Here is an 18,888-nt window from a genome sequence, read left to right as displayed (position 1 = left end):
ACTCAAGGGCTGTTATTACAAATTTGATGTACTTGTACCTCACTTAAGTACTTCTACTCTGCTACATCTGAAAGGGAAATATTGTACTATTTATTCCACTATATTTGTTATATTTCACAGCTGGAGATACTTTCCAAATTGAGATCTTACCTTAAAACAACAACATAATAATAATAATAATAATAATAATAATAATAATAATAATAATAATAATAATAATAATAAATACAACACATTTTAAGAATTAAACTAAAGTGGTTCCTCACTTTTTGGGCTTGTGACCCCATACTCATACATTTTTTGCATCAGCGATCACTAATCATGCTGGAAGAAATTCATCACAGATGGTAATTAAGGACGAGATGACAAGCAGAAGGTCTGTCATGGTATTAATGTCTTCTTCTTGAGTCTAAGATGCTTTATTCAGCGACAAAATATAAACCATTGAATCTGTAGCTTTAAAAATGGAAAATGTGCTGAACTGAAGGTGGAATAAAACAAGCCGTCTGAATGAAACCATGGCTCTGTAGACATTTCTCACGATTGGAAGATTCTTTTTACCAAATGGTTAATCAACAGAGACAAAAAAAACAATTCTAGCTAATTCCAGCCTGATTATAATTTGTGGGCCATTTATGCTTAATAAATAAGGTTGAAAGAGAGATATCCTGTTATTAGTTATTATATATTCATTTGCATTTCACCGCTAGCGTTTCTGTCACCATGAAAATATATAATATTAGCTTCACCACCACAGGCCGGGACAACCCTCCGCAATTACTGTACATTTAAATAAAACATACGATTAATGATGATGGGTTGATCATTTTTCATTAAAAACATTATACATAAATGATTAACTAATGATTATCTTCATTGTGGATTAAACTGGTAGTTATCTTCTTCATTAATCGATTGGATTGATTGGTTTGTCACAATATGTCACAATTACCCAGAGCCCAAAGGGACGCCTTCACAATGTCGGAGTTTTCCGACCAAAAGTCCAAAGCTCAACATTATTACTAACACACATAATTATAGATTTAATTAATAGATTTTTTTATTAATACTAAAAAGGACAAGCGGCACATTTGAGAAAGTGGAAATTACAACACAATTATCCAAATAATTGCTTACTAATCTTGGACTAATTGTTTAGTTTGTGCTTGTAAAATCTGTAGTTTAATTAATAAAAAAAACATTTTTATAAACTTTTCATGGCTTGTTTGCACAGAAAGCGTTAAGACTCCACTGCATTTATTTCATAACGTCCTGATGATTTAGATAATAACAAAATCTAATCTAATACATTATGATGTATTGTTATAAACTACCCAGCAATATACAAAGTTATAAAAATTCCTTCAACCGTTACCAACAGCAACATTTAAGTGAACATATATAATTATTAGTGCTTTTACAATTTGTTACTAGTACATTTAGATTTTGAATGCAGGACTTTTTCATTCAACGTAGTATTAATATTTTTACTTTAAGGAACAGTGTAGCATTTAGAAATAATATAAAGTATGAAATATGATTTCTTTAGTTTATAACCTGAAAATAAGAATTATTGTGTTTTCGTTACTTTAGAACGAGCAGTTTATTTTTTAAACAGATTATTATTATTATTTTATTTTTTTAAATGGGGAATAAAATCCAGCGAAGCAATATAATCAAATAAAATAAACCTTAAATTTACAACCCAGAGTTTAACAGACTTTAACAAAGATCCACATAAAAGAAAAAAGGCACTGCTTGAACACAAATTACTTTTTTTCTGGTCTTTTTTATTAATGTTTTAGACAATATTTTGAGACCATATGAAGTTGATAATAATGTTACAAGCAGTTGTTTATTTTGTAAAACACCACAGTGTATTTTTACAGGTTGGTAATAAACAGCAAATAATGAACATTTGATAGAAAGAAAACAAACAATACAAAACAGAAGTTGTTGTGAAGGGTTTCCCTCCGTGGGCCGGAGGGGAGGAGCTGGTTTAGGTGAGGATGTCGTGGGCTTGTTGCTCCACCAGCATGGCCATGTTCTTAACGTCTCCGCACCAGAAGTCCAGACGCTCCTTCATTCCTTTGATCTGAACGAGGAAACAACACATGATTTAAACTTCTGATACAATTGTGTTCTTTGTTATTTTTATTTATTTTTTTCTACGTCGTCTACGTCTCTGGTAGAGACCTGTCAATCACAGTAGCCCCGCCCTAAAGCATCCCCTGCTTTATGGTCTGTTTGACTCTAAATGGAGCATCATTTACTAAATGAACATCATGCTGTATTGAAGAAGACTTGAAACTAGAGATTGAGACCATAAACTCATGTTTACAATGTTTACTGAGGGAATAAATCAAGAGAGAAGTAGAGTCATTTTCTCATAGACTTCTATACAACCAGAGGAGTCGCCCCCTGATGGACACTAGAGAGAATGCAGGTTTTAGATACTTTCGCATTGGCTTTTAACTCGGCAGAACCGGCGGTTGTCGCCTGGTTTAAAAACGAGTGTTGTAGCGTTGTTTCAGAAATATTCTCCGTCCATACTACCACGTCCAAAATGGAACCGGCCATTACAACCAATGCATATGGCTTCTTTAAAGTATTTCTACCCTGAATGATTGTTGAATTTTGAAAAGGCAGCTCTAGTTTTTGATCTCCCTGTTCTGAATCATCTAATAGGGACATCTGGATATGAACTCACATCTAGAGAGCAACAAAGATTATCAAGCGTACATTAAGCAGTTGACAGAAGAATAAATCTCTTTTCCTAAGAAGGATTTAGGTCACGCTGATACAAATCAGCTCCAGATTACAAACAAATATAAATCTGTTGCATATTATTTATATACATGAAAACAGAAGGAGGACTAACCTGTGGCAGGTCCAGCACTCTGGGCTGCACCCAGGTCATCTGCACCTTCTGGTCCACCTCATCAATGTTCCCTTTGATCAGACCCACAGACAGAGCCTTCATCACCAGGAGCTCCACCTGCAGGACACCAGTCCAGGTTTTCATATCGACAAAACAACTGTCTGGTAATTCAAAGTCTACCGTTTTTATTATCAGTCGTGAAAGGTTCTATTGACATTTATCAATGAGCTGATGATTCACTGACCTCGTTAACAGGGATCTTGGCGCTCTGAGAGATCTCGGTGAAGGTGAGCTGTCTGTGGTTTGCAGGACGAGTGAAAGTCATCTAGAAGAGAGAGAGAGAGAGAGAGAGGTTATACGTGATTTAATATTCCTGTTTTTTTAACCTTCATTATGTGACAGAGATGTTGTCACTGTGAAGTTTTTTTACTTAATTCAGATTTGGTTGGTTGCTGTTTATTATCCGCGTTACTCTTAATCATATTTAGAGGTCCGACCAGAAATTTGCACTGCAAGATTCATTCAAGGTTTTGACGTAGCAAATTATAAAACATACCAAAAAAAAAAGGAATTTCATAACACAAAAGGACAATAAAAGGAATTGAAATGTGTGTAGTGAAGTGTATGTTCAGTTCTGCTGGTGTGACCGGAGCATTTATTCTCACCTCCATCACGCAGAGCAGCTGGATCTTCTGCATCAGTTTACCTTCATGTGCTGCAAGGTCAGGCTAGAAAACAAGAGGGAAAATCAGACGGTTACTAAATATCAGTGATCAATGTTCAAAGTGACAATCCTTTGATCAGGTTCTAAATATTCAGAGCTTAAAGATTTACTCGTGAGTGGGAGGGGAACTCATGGACGCTGTTGACACGACAGCGTGGTTTGTTAAATATTGACATTTGCTCAACTTCGATTTTTACAATCCTTTTTTTAAATTCATCATAACTGGGGTTGATTTAGGGAGATTGATCTCTTGATGCCATTAGTTCTTCCTTTGATCAGAACTGCCACTGATCCAATAGACATCCAGTAACGCTTCTAAAGCAGGCTAATCGCACTGTTCAAGGGGAGATCTGAATTAATTAGTGTAAAACAAATAACAAACACAAATGATTTACAGTCACAAGATCTGAACCCTGTTGAACACCTTTGGAGTGAACAAAATTGGGAATATGTTAAAAATAACTGGTGTTACGTCCCTCCAGAGACTCTGAGAATCTCTGCTAAGAGTAATGAAGCTTTCTTCCTCAGACAGGTAAAGCTGTTGTGTTGTTATTTGTCACCCATCTGCATTTTCTAACTGCATGCACAGATGTTTGAAAAAAACAAATAAATCAGCATCTACGTTTGTTTGACATCTTGGTAAAAGAAATCCACAAAAACTTAACTATCCACAGTTTTTAAATTCTGCAAGCTAAATTGTGAAACCCAGTGGAAACCGCTTATATTGATCACACAAATTATTTTTCAAAACCATTTTTTTCTTTGTCTCTAAACATTACCATCTAACTGATATTTGTATGTTTATAACATAAACACATTTATCAAGAAAGTTAAGCAGAAAACAAAACTTAAATGAACGTTTAAATCCATAGTTTATAGATGTTTTTAACATATGTTGTGATTTATGAAAAAACTGAAATTTACATTGTAAGCGGACGACATGATTAAGATAAGCAAATTATTTAAACAGCATCTGTTGAGGAATGATTCTGTCCCAAGCTTTTTGATGACTATAAACAGTTTCCAGTGTTTATGAATCAATGCTCATTGGTTGACTCAACCCCACTAGGCAGCATATGCTAATCACTTCAACCCTTATTGTTTATGTTTCTATCTTATGTTGAGCTTATATATATATAGAAAGGTAATCACCTGTTGGCCCCAGGCCGACTTGAAGCTCTGGAATTTCTCCACGTTTCCTCCGTTGAAGGCGTAAAGCGTGTCAATGAGCCACTGCTTGTCTGTGTTCCTCAGAGACTCCAGCACAGGATGCATCAGCTGCAAAAACAAAACCAGACGTCAACAAGCTTCACAGGCCGACAGCACGGATAAACAACACGCTGACTCGTGGAGTAACGGACCATTGATTAAGTTACATTGTAAACAACGAGTCTGCGTTGAAGTTGACAGGAGGAGAGCTAGTAACGTTAGCAGCACCGCTATCGGCTCACCGTTCAGTTACAGTGTGATGCATTCAGGCTCTGTTCAGTGAAAATTAGTATTGGGCGAAAGTAAAATATAAACATTATCACGATGTGTTCAAATGTAATCTCGTAAAATGCAGTGTTTGTGCGAAACTTGAATAAATCCAGTAGTTTGAAAGAGATGTTTTCACATTAATATAAAATGGATATTAGAGATGAATTACTAATTGGTTTGAATCAATAAAAATACAATCTTTTAGTCTTGTATACCAGCTTTTATATCCAAACAACAATGGAATCTGTATCAATATGATCTGTATCTACCAATACGGATAATCAATGATCGGCAAAAAGTGATATGGGATCTCTAAATGTTAAATTTGCTCCCTTTTTTTGGTGCTGATCTGGTCCATGATAGGATCTGAATCGTGAGCTTTATGATCCGTTGCACTACTAATGTTGACCATGTGTTGAATCTTACCAGCTCCCCGAAGTTGTAAACTCCTTCTCCTAAGAGTCCAGCGAGTCCCAGTGTGAACGCCCTCTCCTGCTTCTCCGTCTCTGTGGTTAAAAACAAACATTAAATCATCCTTCCTCTGACGCGAAAGACATTTTATTCCAAAAGTCCAGTCCAAGCGTCGGCCTTCTCTCACCTGGGAGGTCTTTAATGTCCACACATCCGAGGTAGCGCAGAGCGTCCTTGTAGTAGGAGGCGTGGTTCCCGATGATGCGATAATATTTGCTGGAGAGGTCGTAGAACCGGCCGTGGACCGACGTCACACCGGGCAAGTTATTCAACATTTCCTCTACTTCTTCAATCAGTTTCTGGAAGTGACAAGAGGGGGAATACGTGTTTATTATGGATCGTATTTCTTCTCATTTCATAGTGTTAAAGCTTTTTGAAACACAGGCTGTTTCTGCTTGTTTTAACTCCCTTTATTTAGAAGTGTAACGTGTTTTAACAGGTTAAGTTATTCTGCCTCAAAATGGTATTTTGTCCTTTTAGCTGCTTAATTAGAATTTAGCTATTTCAGTTAGAAAGTACGACACATCCCGTGTGAACGTCACCTGCAGCTTGACGTTCGAAATGTGAAAAATCGGAACGAGGTGCGAGACACGTTTTGCGTCAGCTGCTTGATTAAAATAAATAAAAGGAAATGAGCGTTTACCTTTGTGGCAGGAAGATCGTTGATCTCCAGTTTAAGTTTGCCGATAGAAGTCTTGCAGAGAATGAGGGCTTCATCGCAGCTTTTCACCTGAACAAGAAAGAGACACGTTTGATCAAAAATACAGTTTATTAGCTGCAACAAATCCTCCTTTTATGAAGGTTATGATGTTCAGTTTGTGTTTAGCTTCAGAGAGCTATTGGTCATTTTTGGAGGATGTAGTTTGTGGTGCTGTTGAATTGTTTTGCTTCATGCAGAGGAGAGGTTTCTGGTATTTAGTTTAGTTAAGTGGGAAGGATAGAATATTGAAGACAGCTCTCAGTGTAACGCAATTCAACAGCACCAGAAACAGCAGCCTTCAAAAAGACCACAAAACTTAATAAAACACCTCTCTATAACAGTTTAGATTTAAACTGAACCTTAAAGGATTCATTTAAAAAGGGTCTGTTGTATTAAGACTACATTCGCTTTGGTTAGGTGCCATTAATGTGGCAATTAAGTGTATATTTAAAAAGCTGTGTTGTATCTGTCAACCTACCTTTTCCTTGGTCTTCTCAAGAAAAGTGATGGCATCTTTGGGATCTGGAAAAAAGAAAACATTTTTGTAAATACTAAAACTTGTATTCTGCTCGGAGATATATTTTGTGCTGAATGTTGTTGTTCTCACCTTTCATCTGTCTGGCAACGTACAGTATAATCTCCATGAGGGACAATGGGTTGATTCTAATGAGGGAACAAAATAAATAAAATCAGCATCAAACTAGAAACAAGTGCTGAGCCGGCAGGTGTAACGAGGTTAGACTGTTTAGCTCACCTGTGTTCAAAGTCGCTGATGAAGTTGTCATAGAGCTTTAAAGAAAGAGAAGGAGCCGTCAGATCACAGAAAACATCAAAATGCTCATTTCGTTAAGGTGGCCCGGAGTAGTATTTGAAATATGACATGATTTAGGGTTAAAATTCCTCCTTAGAGTGAACTTCCTCTAAGTCGCTTTGGATAAAAGCGTCTGCTAAATGACTGTAATGTAATGTAATGAGGCAAGTGTATACATTTCTAGATGTTATGTGCATTTCTGTATTGGTACATATTATGGAATGTGATGGAATGCTCAATGTGATTTCTGACTGAATTAAAAATAGCCTTTCTTTCATAAAAAGAATCTTGGATGCAATAACTTTATGAATTCCCCTTAAAAGGTTACATTAAACACAGGATATGAAATGGGTGCATACTCATTTAAGGTTGTGTGTATTGGATCTTCCTCACAGTGAAGCATAACAAGTGTGACTGTGGTGTGTTTACCTGTATGAGGCCATCTCCTGTTTTGAAGCAAGGATCTTTAACAAAGTCTGTCAGCCTGAGAGTCAACTGATGCCACAATCTGTCCATACAAAATAAAACAGTTTGTGAATATGAACACAACATCCAAAGACACGTTGTAGTTTTTAAATAAACTAACAAGCACTTTCAGATACATAGGAAACTGACTTAGTATCATTTGTTATATCTAGATACCACACGTGCAATCTCCATTCAGCGAATAAAAACTAATGGTGAGTGACTAATGATGATTCAGGTCTCAGAGGGAACTTTTGTATTTTTACATTCCACTTCATTGATCTGACAGCTTTAGTTACAAATTAAGAAAAGACACATGAGTTTATAAAATGTTGACAAATGATGTGGTTATAAACTAAACTCCCTAAAAGTTTATACAAGTACAGCTGGAACTATTAGCTATTAATCAATTAGTCAATTGACAGAAATATAGCAACTATTTTGATCATAGTTTAGTTATTTTTCATGTAAAAACATTTAAAAGGTTCCAAATACACAAATGTAAAGATTTGCTGCTTTTCCTTTCCATAATGATACCATTGGTTATGTATCAGGAGAATCCTGCTTTTACATTACTGCTCATGTATTCATAATCTAATGACAGTGGTTCTCAACCTTTTTTCAGTGATGTTCCCCCTGTGAAATATTTTTTCAGCCAAGTACCCCCTAACCAGCGCAAAGCATTTTTGGTTGAAAAAAAGAAGTAATACACAGCGCTCTGCCATCAGTGTCTGATTTATTAAACTGTCAACACTGAAGATTGCATTGTTGCATTGAATTCAGTTTATGAACTTACACTTTTATTTTATCGAATATTTATTAAATAACTATTTTTAAAGGATTTTTGAATGGATGCTAATTTTAAATATATTTTGTAAAAATCTCACGTACCCCCATTTGAGAACCACTGTCTTATGATAAACTATATAAGAATACAACAGTCATAGGGGTTGTTTTTATACTTGTAATACTTCATGTACATGTTCCTGATTATGCTCATATCTTACATTTCCAATGCATGACTTTAGATTGTAAGTAAGTGTGTTTACAGTATCTGAATACTTCATCCACTAATATATATATATATATATATATATATATATATATATTATACAGAATGGCTTTTATGTGATGTCGTCGTTTAAATATTTCGTTTTAGACTTTTTTCTTATATTCGTTTACTATTTTATGTTAACCTATTTCACTTGATTTTATTTATTTTGTTCGTTTATTTGATTGTCACTTGTTATTTCATTTTGTTTCTTAGTTTAGTTTAATCCTAATGATTGTTCTTAATGTTTCTTCTATTGCACTGTTAAATAAAGTTACTTTTGTTTTTAAATATATATATAAATAAAGTTATATATTATATATATATACACACACACCCTAAAGGTGGTCAAACATCTGTGTATTATATAGTTTAGTATTTATAATACTGTGGTGTTATTGGATTGTTTCATTTGTTTTTGAACACAGATAACATATGATAAACTTTTATATTTCACAGAGTAAACAACCCTTTAACATCCATGTTTACATGCACAAACAACACTGAACTTTATGACTTTCCATCACTGTCAGAGAAACACGTGACAACCCTTCTCTCCCACTGGCCTCCATTGTTTATATTTAGTTCACATATTAAACACGATACATTCTATTAATATTGTTATTTAAATGTTTAAAAGGTCAAGTCTCCGCTCTGATCTTAGACTTTTTTCTTATATTCGTTTACTATTTTATGTTAACCTATTTATTTGATTGTCACTTGTTAATTCATTTTGTTTCTTAGTTTAGTTTTATCCTAATGATTGTTCTTAATGTTTCTTCTATTGCTGCACTTAGTAAACCTTGTTTTTAAAAGGTGCTATATAAATAAAGTTACATATATATTACATATTATAATATATATATATATATATATATATATATATACACACACACACACACACACACACACACCCTAAAGGTGGTCAAACATCTGTGTATTATATAGTTTAGTATTTATAATACTCTGGTGTTATTGGATTGTTTTTGAACACAGATAACATATGATAAACTTTTATATTTCAGAGTAAACAACCCTTTAACATCCATGTTTACATGCACAAACACAACACTGAACTTATTGTATCCCATCACTGTCTGTGGGCTGCTGCTGCTACATAGCATTCAAGCTAACAAACATCTCAGAGAAACACGTGACAGCCCTTCTCTCCCACTGGCCTCCATTGTTTACGTTTAGTTCACACATTAAACACGATACATTCTATTAATATTGTTATTTAAATGTTTAAAAAGTCAAGTCTCCGCTCTGATCTCTGAGAGGAAACTTGCTGCTAGCATCGGCTAACGCTAGCTCCGCGCATGACTCAGCTTGCATTCACAATGAATGGGCGAGCTAACGTCAGCTAGCCTAGCCTAGCCTAGCCTAGCTTAGCTTAGCTGACTTTTTCCTCTTAACCTTTTGTTGTGGAAATCCTCCATCGTGTGCCACTCCGTCGCCATCTCTGGAGTGGTGCTGTTGCTCTGCTGCTGCTTGAGGAACCCGCTAACATCTCTCATTGTGGCGGAGAAAACTGTAGTTTAATGTTTAAATATTCGTGTTCTGGTGAGTTCTGATGAGTCTCTAGCTAACGTAAAGCAGCCTGTCGTGTCGTGAAGCTGCTGCCGGGCGCAAAGGATGATGGGAAATAAAGTGGGCGTGTCTAAAGTTAGAGTCTGATTCTGATAATAATAATAATAAATAAAATAAGATAATTCTTTATTAGTCCCGCAGTGGGCACATTTACATTTTTTAAAAATGTTTTATATTAAATTTAAATGTTTAATATTCGTGTTCTGATGAGTCTCTAGCTAACGTAAAGCAGCCTGTCGTGGCTCTGCTGCCGGGCGCAAAGGATGATGGGAAATGAAGTAGCGTGTCTAAAGTTAGACTCTGATAATAATAATAATAAATAAAATAAGATAAAATAAAATAATCCTGTATTAGTCCCGCAGCGGGAAATTTTTTTTTTAAATGTTTAATATTCAATTTAAATGTTTAATATTCGAGTTCTGATGAGTCTCTAGCTAACGTAAAGCAGCCTGTCGTGTCGTGGCGCTGCTGCCGGGCGCAAAGGATGATGGGAAATGAAGTAGCGTGTCTAAAGTTAGATGTTAGATTCTGATAATAATAATAATAATAATAATAAATAAAATAAGATTATCCTTTATTAGTCCCGCAGCGGGGAAATTTACATGTTTTTAAATGTTTAATATTCAATTTAAATGTTTAATATTCGTGTTCTGATGAGTCTCTAGCTAACGTAAAGCAGCCTGTCGTGTCGTGGTGCTGCTGCCGGGCGCAAAGGATGATGGGAAATGAAGTAGCGTGTCTAAAGTTAGACGTTAGACATTTTTTAGATTCCCTGGTGTAAAATTAATTAAAAAAATTTTTGTTTTCTGTTTGTATGTGTCTGTGTTTAATATGTATGAACAAATATCTCAATAAAGTTATTGAAAAAATAAAAATAAAATAAAAGATTCTGCCGTGTTGTGGATCTGCTTCCGGGCCGCAAAGGATGATGGGTAATAAAGTAGGCGTGGTTTAGTCAAAGCTCTGTTATGGCCTCTTTAGTGAGTTCTTCTCTGTTGTCACCTGTCAGGCTCTGTTGTTTGTACCTGTGCTCCAGAACAAGCAGGACTCTCAATGCAAAAGGTCAGTACACAGATAATGACATTATGATTAAATAAGAATTAGTGATAATTGTGAGTTTTGCTCTTTTTTATAGGTCTTTTGAGTCAAAGGAGTTGGAGTCCAGGTGCAGGTGCAGCTCTGTGCAGGTATACCTCCACCCTCAGTGACACAAACCTCACCATACTGCAGTGGTGCAATGTAACTAAGTACATTTACTAAAGTACTGTACTATAGTAATCAAGGTACTTTTATTTTATGCAACTTTATACTTCTACTCCAATGCATCTCATGCATGTTCCTTTATTTACATTACATTACATTACAGTCATTTAGCAGATGCTTTTCTCCAAAGCGACTTACAATCAGTAGTATTTTACATATCATTCACCCATTCACACACTGATGACAGGCTACCATCAAGGTGCCACCATCAGACTCTAACTAACATTCATCATCCAGTCCACACCGATGGCAAGCCTTCAGGAGCAACTTGGGGTTAAGTGTCTTGCCCAAGGACACATCGACTGCTGAAGCCGGGTATCGAACCTCTGATTGGAGAACTACCTTGCTCTCCACTATGCCACAGCCGCCCCATTTAATGGGATATTCCCCCTATTCTTAAACTAAATAAACTATTTATCTTAAACAGAGCTGTGTTTTTACAGCTCATGAAAAGTTATACATTTCTTGAATAATCAATTAACCGTTTGGTCTATACATAATGTCAACATGAGCCATGAAGGCGTCTTCAAATGTCTTGTTTTGTCCATCAGTCCAAAACCCAAAAATATACAATTGATTATTTATATGACAAGGAAAAGCATTGTCACATTTGAGAAACTGGAACCATTCAATTGTTAAGATTTGTTAAAATTGCTCAAAAATGGCCTCAAGTGACCTCCTCAAAAGTTTTGTTTTCTATCCAAAAATATTTGTTTTAATATTGTAGAAGACAAAGGAAACCAGATAATATTTACAATTCAGAAGCTGCAAAAAGATAATAATTTCATTACTTTCTTTAAAAATGCATCAAGACGATTATTAAAATAGTTGCCAATTACTCTTCTATCAATAGACTTATACTTTAAACGAGAAGAGCAGTCATTTCTTCACCTATAATTATGCACACAAAATAAAGTAAATGAGTACGTAGAGCACAATACTTGACATATCTTTATTGGAGTACAGAAACAATGAGATACTGGATGTTTATGTGATGTTACCTCTAAGTTACATGTGTATAGAACCAAACTGCCCATGATGGACTGTGATCCTTCTGCTTAATCTCATATTTATGTGCATCTGTGTTGGAGTTCATGCAGACCAACAAATGTATTTTAACAAACTCCTTCATCCTTGTTTTTCTTCTTCGCAGACAAACAGGCCTTCCCTGGTGGAATGGGACTCGAGGGTTTTTCTCCCGCGGTGGCGGTTCAGCCGAGGAGCAGCAGACCCTGGAGGACATCGCCAAGAACATCAGAGAGCAGCGGTACAAGAGGGTGGTGGTGATGGCCGGAGCCGGGATCAGCACGCCTAGTGGCATCCCAGATTTCAGGTAAAACTGTAGAAGTGATATTCATTCTAGTATTTCTGTAAACCTCCTGTATGTATCAGGTGTATTCAGCTGATTCACACCTCACAGGTCTCCAGGCAGTGGTCTCTATGACAACCTGCAGCAGTACGACCTGCCCTACGCCGAGGCCATATTCGAGCTCAGCTTTTTCCACCAGAACCCAAATCCCTTCTTCGCCCTGGCCAAAGAGCTCTATCCGGGCAATTATCAGCCCAACCTGACCCATTATTTTGTGCGACTGCTTCACAAGAAGAGTCAGCTTCTCAGGATGTACACGCAGAACATCGACGGCCTGGAAAGACGTATGTATTTATATTCTTTGCTTCCAGATACTACTACACATCATTGAGATACACGTACTTCCATTTTATGCCACCGTGCTTGTTTCCTTGTGACTTAAGTGGCAGGGATTCCTCCAGAGATGTTGGTGGAGGCTCACGGTACATTTGCCACGGCCACCTGCACAGTCTGCCTGAGGAACTACGAGGGAGAGGAGCTACGAGTGAGTCAGAACCCAAAACACGATATATACACATTTAACCAACCCCCAACATTTACCAGAATATTTAAAATATGGTTTATCAGGTCTGTTTTTAGCCACTGTGAACATTAAAGGGACAGTTCACCCCAAAATCAAAAATACATATTTCTCCTCTTACCTGTAGTGCTTAATCAGTCTAGATTGTTTTGGTGTGAGTTGCCTGGTTTTGTAAAGGTATCTGCCTTCTCTCCGATATAACGGGAATATATGGCACTCTGCTTCTGGTGCTCAAAGCGGCAAAAAAACATATTTGGAAAACTCAACAGTAATGTCCTTATCAAGAAATCATGACCCGGTTAGTTAAGATGATCCACAGACCTTGTAGTGACCAGTTTTATAAATTAAAAAGACAGATAAAAGACAGACGTCTTTGCAGCCAATAACTCCAACACCCGACAACTCACACCGAAACAATCTTGATGGAAAAATATCACTACAGGTAAGAGGAAAAACATTTATTTAGGATTTTGGGGTAAACTGTCCCTTTTTAAGCATATTCCCCAAAGTGAAAGATTGTATTTGTATGTTACCTGTAGATTGCTAGCTTTATAGACACTGCCAATAACTTCTGCACTTTTTTTTCAAAGTCCCAGAAGGTTTTGTTTCTATGTACAATAAGACTTTATGGTATCTCGAAAATGTACCACTTCATCCTAAAATAGATGTCCTTTAGGCCATATTTCCACATCACATAAGCTTTTTCAATGTTCAATAAATTGGATAGTTAATTAACAGTAAACTAATTGACAATTTTAATTAGACAATAAACCATTCAGTCATTTATTTAAATATAAATTACTAACATTTGCTGTCTACAAATTGTCAAATCTGAGTATCCTTTATACAGTTGTATCATTAAGAACTGCTTGAATCTGTGATTAAAAGACAGCTAACATTTCAGATATCACTTCAGACTCTGGTGATTTTAGACTGCAATATATTTTTAAAATATTATTAATATTAATGTTCCATCTTGTTTGCATGTCTCATCAGTCTGATGTGATGAGCGGGACGGTCCCAAAGTGTCCCACCTGTAAAGGCGTGGTGAAGCCTGACATCGTGTTCTTCGGGGAGGAGCTTCCTCGTCACTTCTTCAAGTACCTCACTGACTTCCCACTGGCCGACCTGCTGATCGTCATGGGAACGTCCCTGGAGGTGAGCGTCACCGGCTTCAAACCACATCATGTCCCTGTAATCTGATGTTTTTCCAGCTGAACCAGCATTTAGGGTGAGAGATAACATGAGGAGGGATGTCTTTAAGACTGGAACATGGACTTTTCTTTCTTTGAAGATTATGTTTATGCCTTAATTAAATAGTTTACAGTGAAGAGGCTGATGGGAAACTTTGGGAGAAATTGCTATGAAATATTAACTACTAGCCACTAGGATTTTTTTTTTTAAATCAAGGAATTCCAGCAGCCACCAATATAAAACCATCTTGTTTTGCAATAGAAGTAAAAGTAAAAGTCTTTATCTGTTTTTAACAGGTGCAGAATGAAGTATACACAGCAAATATTCTCATTTTCCAGCAAAATGTATGAGGTTTTGATATGAAAATCCAACTAAATACTTGTTGTTAGCTGACATTGTAAAAATAAGATAAGAGATAAGATAAGATAATCCTTTATTAGTCCCACAGCGGGGAAATTTGCAGGATTACAGCAGCAGAGTAGATAGTACAAACAAGAGACATAAGTAAAAAAACAAGTATTATAAATAAGTAATCACACAGTAAAGAATAATTAATAAATAAGTAAAATGTTGAAATCAACAATAACTAAAATATTATACAAACAGACAGAATGATTGTTAGGATTGCACAGATTATTTATAAAATCCACTTTATATTAATAGTTTAAAGCAGCTGGATCAGGATCTGTCACCTCACACTCAAGGTTCTTGGTTGAAGTTACTCTTGATGTTTTATTGTTAATATATTTGGAGTCTTTCCTAAAACAACTGAAGCTGTTAGTGAGTGAAGGGCTCATAACAGCATCACATAACCACTGAGTCTCTTTTTGGATCCTGGACCTTTTGTTGCACGTCCTACCTCTGTTTCCTGTCTGCATCTCCAATATAAACTCTATTTAATACCAAAAATACCACCGAAAACGTATTTAAAAAAGGTTAAAAAACATTCTACATCCTTTAACAGGCTGATGTTTGACTCTTTGCTCTGCAGGTGGAGCCCTTCGCCAGTCTGGCCGGAGCTGTGCGCGGCTCTGTTCCCCGTCTGCTCATCAACAGGGACCTGGTGGGTCCGTTCGCCTGGCGCCGCCGGCCTCACGACGTCGTGCAGCTCGGGGACGTGGTCTCTGGCGTTCAAACCCTGGTCGATGCTCTCGGCTGGACTCAGGAGCTGGACGCTCTGATGGCGGCTGGTGCTGAGAAAGTGAGTGTGTGTGTGTGTGTGTGTGTGTGTGTGTGTGTTGTGTTTACAAACTCATCTTATAACTCTTCTACGTCAGAGTTCCCATGAGCCTTTTTTGGCGAAGTTAACTTTTCTGTGCTTCGTTCATGCATGTAATTAATCAATTAGCCAATAAAGTAAAGTTGAGGCTGTAAAAACTCAATAATGAGCTGAAAGGCATTTAAAGCTGAGGTAATAAATCACTGTGATGTATTTCACATTACACCAAATCACTTTAGTTTTTATAAATATATCAATCTATGTTGCTTTAAAGACCAACAGCTTGGCTTTTGATTTATTACTGTGGAGTAATGTGACTACATGCACAACGGGGTTTGGTGATAAATTCTTGCAGTAAAATATCATTGAGTTATTTCAAAAAACAGGTAAATGATAAGTTCTCTAATTCATGTTATTTTGTGCTCTTTCATCTGCAGTCTGCAACAAAGACAGAAGAATGATGATTTCACTGCATCAAGCTGGAGGTTTGACTTTATTCACTCACTGTAACAAAAACAACAACACTGCAGGACTGAATCTAGACTTTTTTAGAATTGGATTCATGTGGTGATACCTGGATATTTGGGTATTTCAATGGAAACCAAAAGACTGGAAATTAAGGAAATGCTGCAACAGAAATGCTTTTTCTTCTGTCAAATATCAGCAAACCACAGGTAAGTGACATTCAGAGAGTGTATGTGAACAATGGAATATATTGTGCAGCTGATTCACCAAGTTGACCTCATAATAAGAAAGATGTGCAATATTATATTTTATTTATTGACCTCTAACTTCAGGAAAAGTCTGCATAAGAAATGCAACGTTTGTTTGTATGAAGTAATTTAATCCAACTTTAAAAAAAAAAGTTAAAACTTAAAGGTCCTATATTGTAAAAAGAGAGATTTATTATGACTTTATTTTATTATAAAGCAGGTGTAGTTGCTATATAAATAGTGTGAAAGTAATACAAATGTAAATCCATGGGGAAAAACACAGCCCCCAGTAAGAAACGGTGCCTTTAAACGAGCCATCAGGATCAAACTATACACGGTAAATACATCCACAGTTTTTAAACGTAAACGTTCTGAATGTGTCCCAGCTTATTTCCGGTTGCAGTGAATTTTGAATGACATCAGCTGACAGGAAGTAAACACGGTCCCAAGCTGTTGCCTAGTAACGCAATTCAGTTAAAATGCACTAAATGCAGCGTTTCAGACCGAATAGACATGTATTCAGACAGATAGTGTGAGAAAAATCAACAGGTTTCGAACATTAAAGTATGTAAACATGTTCTAGTAGAAAAACAAAATGGAAGTATGAACCTGAGAATGAGCATAAGGTGTTATTTTAGCTGTTCAAGCCTTTCAGGAGACTTTCATATGCAGAAATATGCTAAATGTCAGTGAACATTGCACGGATTTAAATATTTAAAACACAGGTCACAAATGCATAATTTACAATTTCAGTTATTTACTAAATCTGCTGCTCGCTTAAGTTTTTATCAAACAAACAGGAGGAAATGGAGCATTTGTTGGGGACTATTTTCAGCGGCGGATTAATCCACATTTGTTGCTCTAGTGAGTATTAGTGGCAGAAGGACGGTGTGTGTGGGATTGAGTCAAAATAAACTACAGTGTGTGTGTGTTCATGGCTCATTGATTTGATTTTAATAGTTTTTGGAAAACAATGGAGCTCTACGGCACAGAGGATGGAGAGTTATAGTATACTAGTTAGTAGATGCTTTCATTGCTGGTTTTGGTTCTTTTCATGAGAGTTGATGGTATTTTTAACCAGCAGAGGGAGACAGAGAGCTGTGATAAAACATCCTGGGTGGTTGTTTTATTATAATGGACAGAAGGATGTTGTCAAAAAAATAAAAAGTGAATCTCTTAGATATGTTTCTATCACTTTAAACTTAATTAAGTCCTGCAAAATGTATAAATAGTTCTCCATGTTGAAATACATTAATAAACAAAAGTTATAGGATTGGCTGTTAGTGTTTAAGATATGATTTTGGCTTCCTAAAACTGTTATCTTTGTCAGTTATGCAACAGCTTGTGATGCTACAATGAGTTCCTTTTTACGATGATTTCATTTATTAAGTCTTTATTATCTAAGACATTTCTAAAGTTTTATTGGTGCCACCTGATTTGAATAATTCACAAATTGAAGCTTCTTGTTACTAAGAATTGAAGAGGGACTTTACACACAAAATAAATATCTGATGCAGCTCAATCCAGGATACTTTGGTGTGAAAATACGAGTTATGTCAAAGTGTCCCGGTAAAAAATATGTAATGATGGTCTACGTGCTACAATAAAGATGGAAGTCTGACTTTGGGGAATTTTTGGGAGGATTTTTGCCATACTGGTCTTTTATTATTATAGATTTCATGGTTAAGTTAAATCCAGACAGCCAAAAAAATCAAACTGAGGTAATTCTCAACTATTGAGGTGAGTCAGTTGATTGAGAAATGACAGATTTTCTGGATGTGGAAGATTGAAAGACAAACCTGCACTGATTCAATCAGAAACAACAGCGTGATGTTATTTCTCAGGTTTTATTTAACTCTGGGATACTCTGCTTCCATCAGCCTACATTCCCTTCATCTTTTTCAACCTGACTCTCACACCTCACTCCAATTTTCACCCCTCCCACCTCCACCTCCACCTCCACCCTCGGGTCCTGATGGTGCTGCTGACGCATCTGTGAAAAAAAAAAAAAAAAAAAAAAAAAGAGTCTATCACTGCATGATATCATCTACTGCAGGGAAACTTTTCCCTTTCATGAATATATCTTCGTGCCCTATAAAGGGTCTGAAGTACTAAATGTAAAAATCCTCCCCACTGCTTTTCTCTTATTTATTCACTTTGCAGTATCTTCATAGGATTATTAATGACGTTAATAAATCGACTGTAGGGTTCACTGTTTTCTGGTTTTGCTCTGAAAAGGTGACTCCAGTTTGAGTTGGGTTGATCATGAGATCCACTGGTCACAACACAGATCATCCATATTTGTATTTTTAGTCTTAAATCTTAAATATGTCAGTTGCTCCATCACTTTGGTCCAGACTGAATTATCTCTACAACAGCTGGATGGATTGATGTGTAATATATAAGAAACATTCACGTTAAACCCTCCGTACTGTGGT

General features: G+C 36.2%; 2 protein-coding genes across 2 annotated transcripts; one reads left to right on the top strand and one right to left on the bottom strand.

The window, feature by feature from the left end:
• Nucleotides 1–1,769: 1,769 nt before the first annotated feature.
• psmd13 (proteasome 26S subunit, non-ATPase 13) lies at nucleotides 1,770–10,206 on the bottom strand. Its single transcript, XM_054612663.1, has 13 exons — nucleotides 9,999–10,206; nucleotides 7,496–7,574; nucleotides 7,010–7,044; nucleotides 6,863–6,918; nucleotides 6,734–6,777; nucleotides 6,199–6,285; nucleotides 5,683–5,854; nucleotides 5,511–5,590; nucleotides 4,758–4,883; nucleotides 3,547–3,609; nucleotides 3,126–3,206; nucleotides 2,882–2,998; nucleotides 1,770–2,095 (listed from the first exon to the last, which is right to left on the bottom strand). Exons 1-13 carry the CDS (start codon nucleotides 10,097–10,099, stop codon nucleotides 2,000–2,002), a joined length of 1,137 nt encoding a protein of 378 aa, XP_054468638.1. The 5' UTR covers nucleotides 10,100–10,206; the 3' UTR covers nucleotides 1,770–1,999.
• A 934-nt stretch (nucleotides 10,207–11,140) lies between these two features.
• sirt3 (sirtuin 3) lies at nucleotides 11,141–16,362 on the top strand. Its single transcript, XM_054617865.1, has 8 exons — nucleotides 11,141–11,234; nucleotides 11,308–11,359; nucleotides 12,589–12,768; nucleotides 12,856–13,088; nucleotides 13,188–13,288; nucleotides 14,321–14,482; nucleotides 15,510–15,719; nucleotides 16,175–16,362. The coding sequence occupies exons 1-8, from the start codon at nucleotides 11,141–11,143 to the stop codon at nucleotides 16,196–16,198; spliced, it is 1,056 nt and encodes a 351-aa protein (XP_054473840.1). The 3' UTR covers nucleotides 16,199–16,362.
• Nucleotides 16,363–18,888: the final 2,526 nt, after the last annotated feature.

This window comes from Anoplopoma fimbria, chromosome 2, assembly GCF_027596085.1.
Source record: "Anoplopoma fimbria isolate UVic2021 breed Golden Eagle Sablefish chromosome 2, Afim_UVic_2022, whole genome shotgun sequence".
Taxonomy (NCBI): Eukaryota; Metazoa; Chordata; class Actinopteri; order Perciformes; family Anoplopomatidae; genus Anoplopoma; species Anoplopoma fimbria.
Note: the sequence above shows the minus strand (reverse complement) of the source record. Positions and strands in the feature narration are given on the sequence as shown.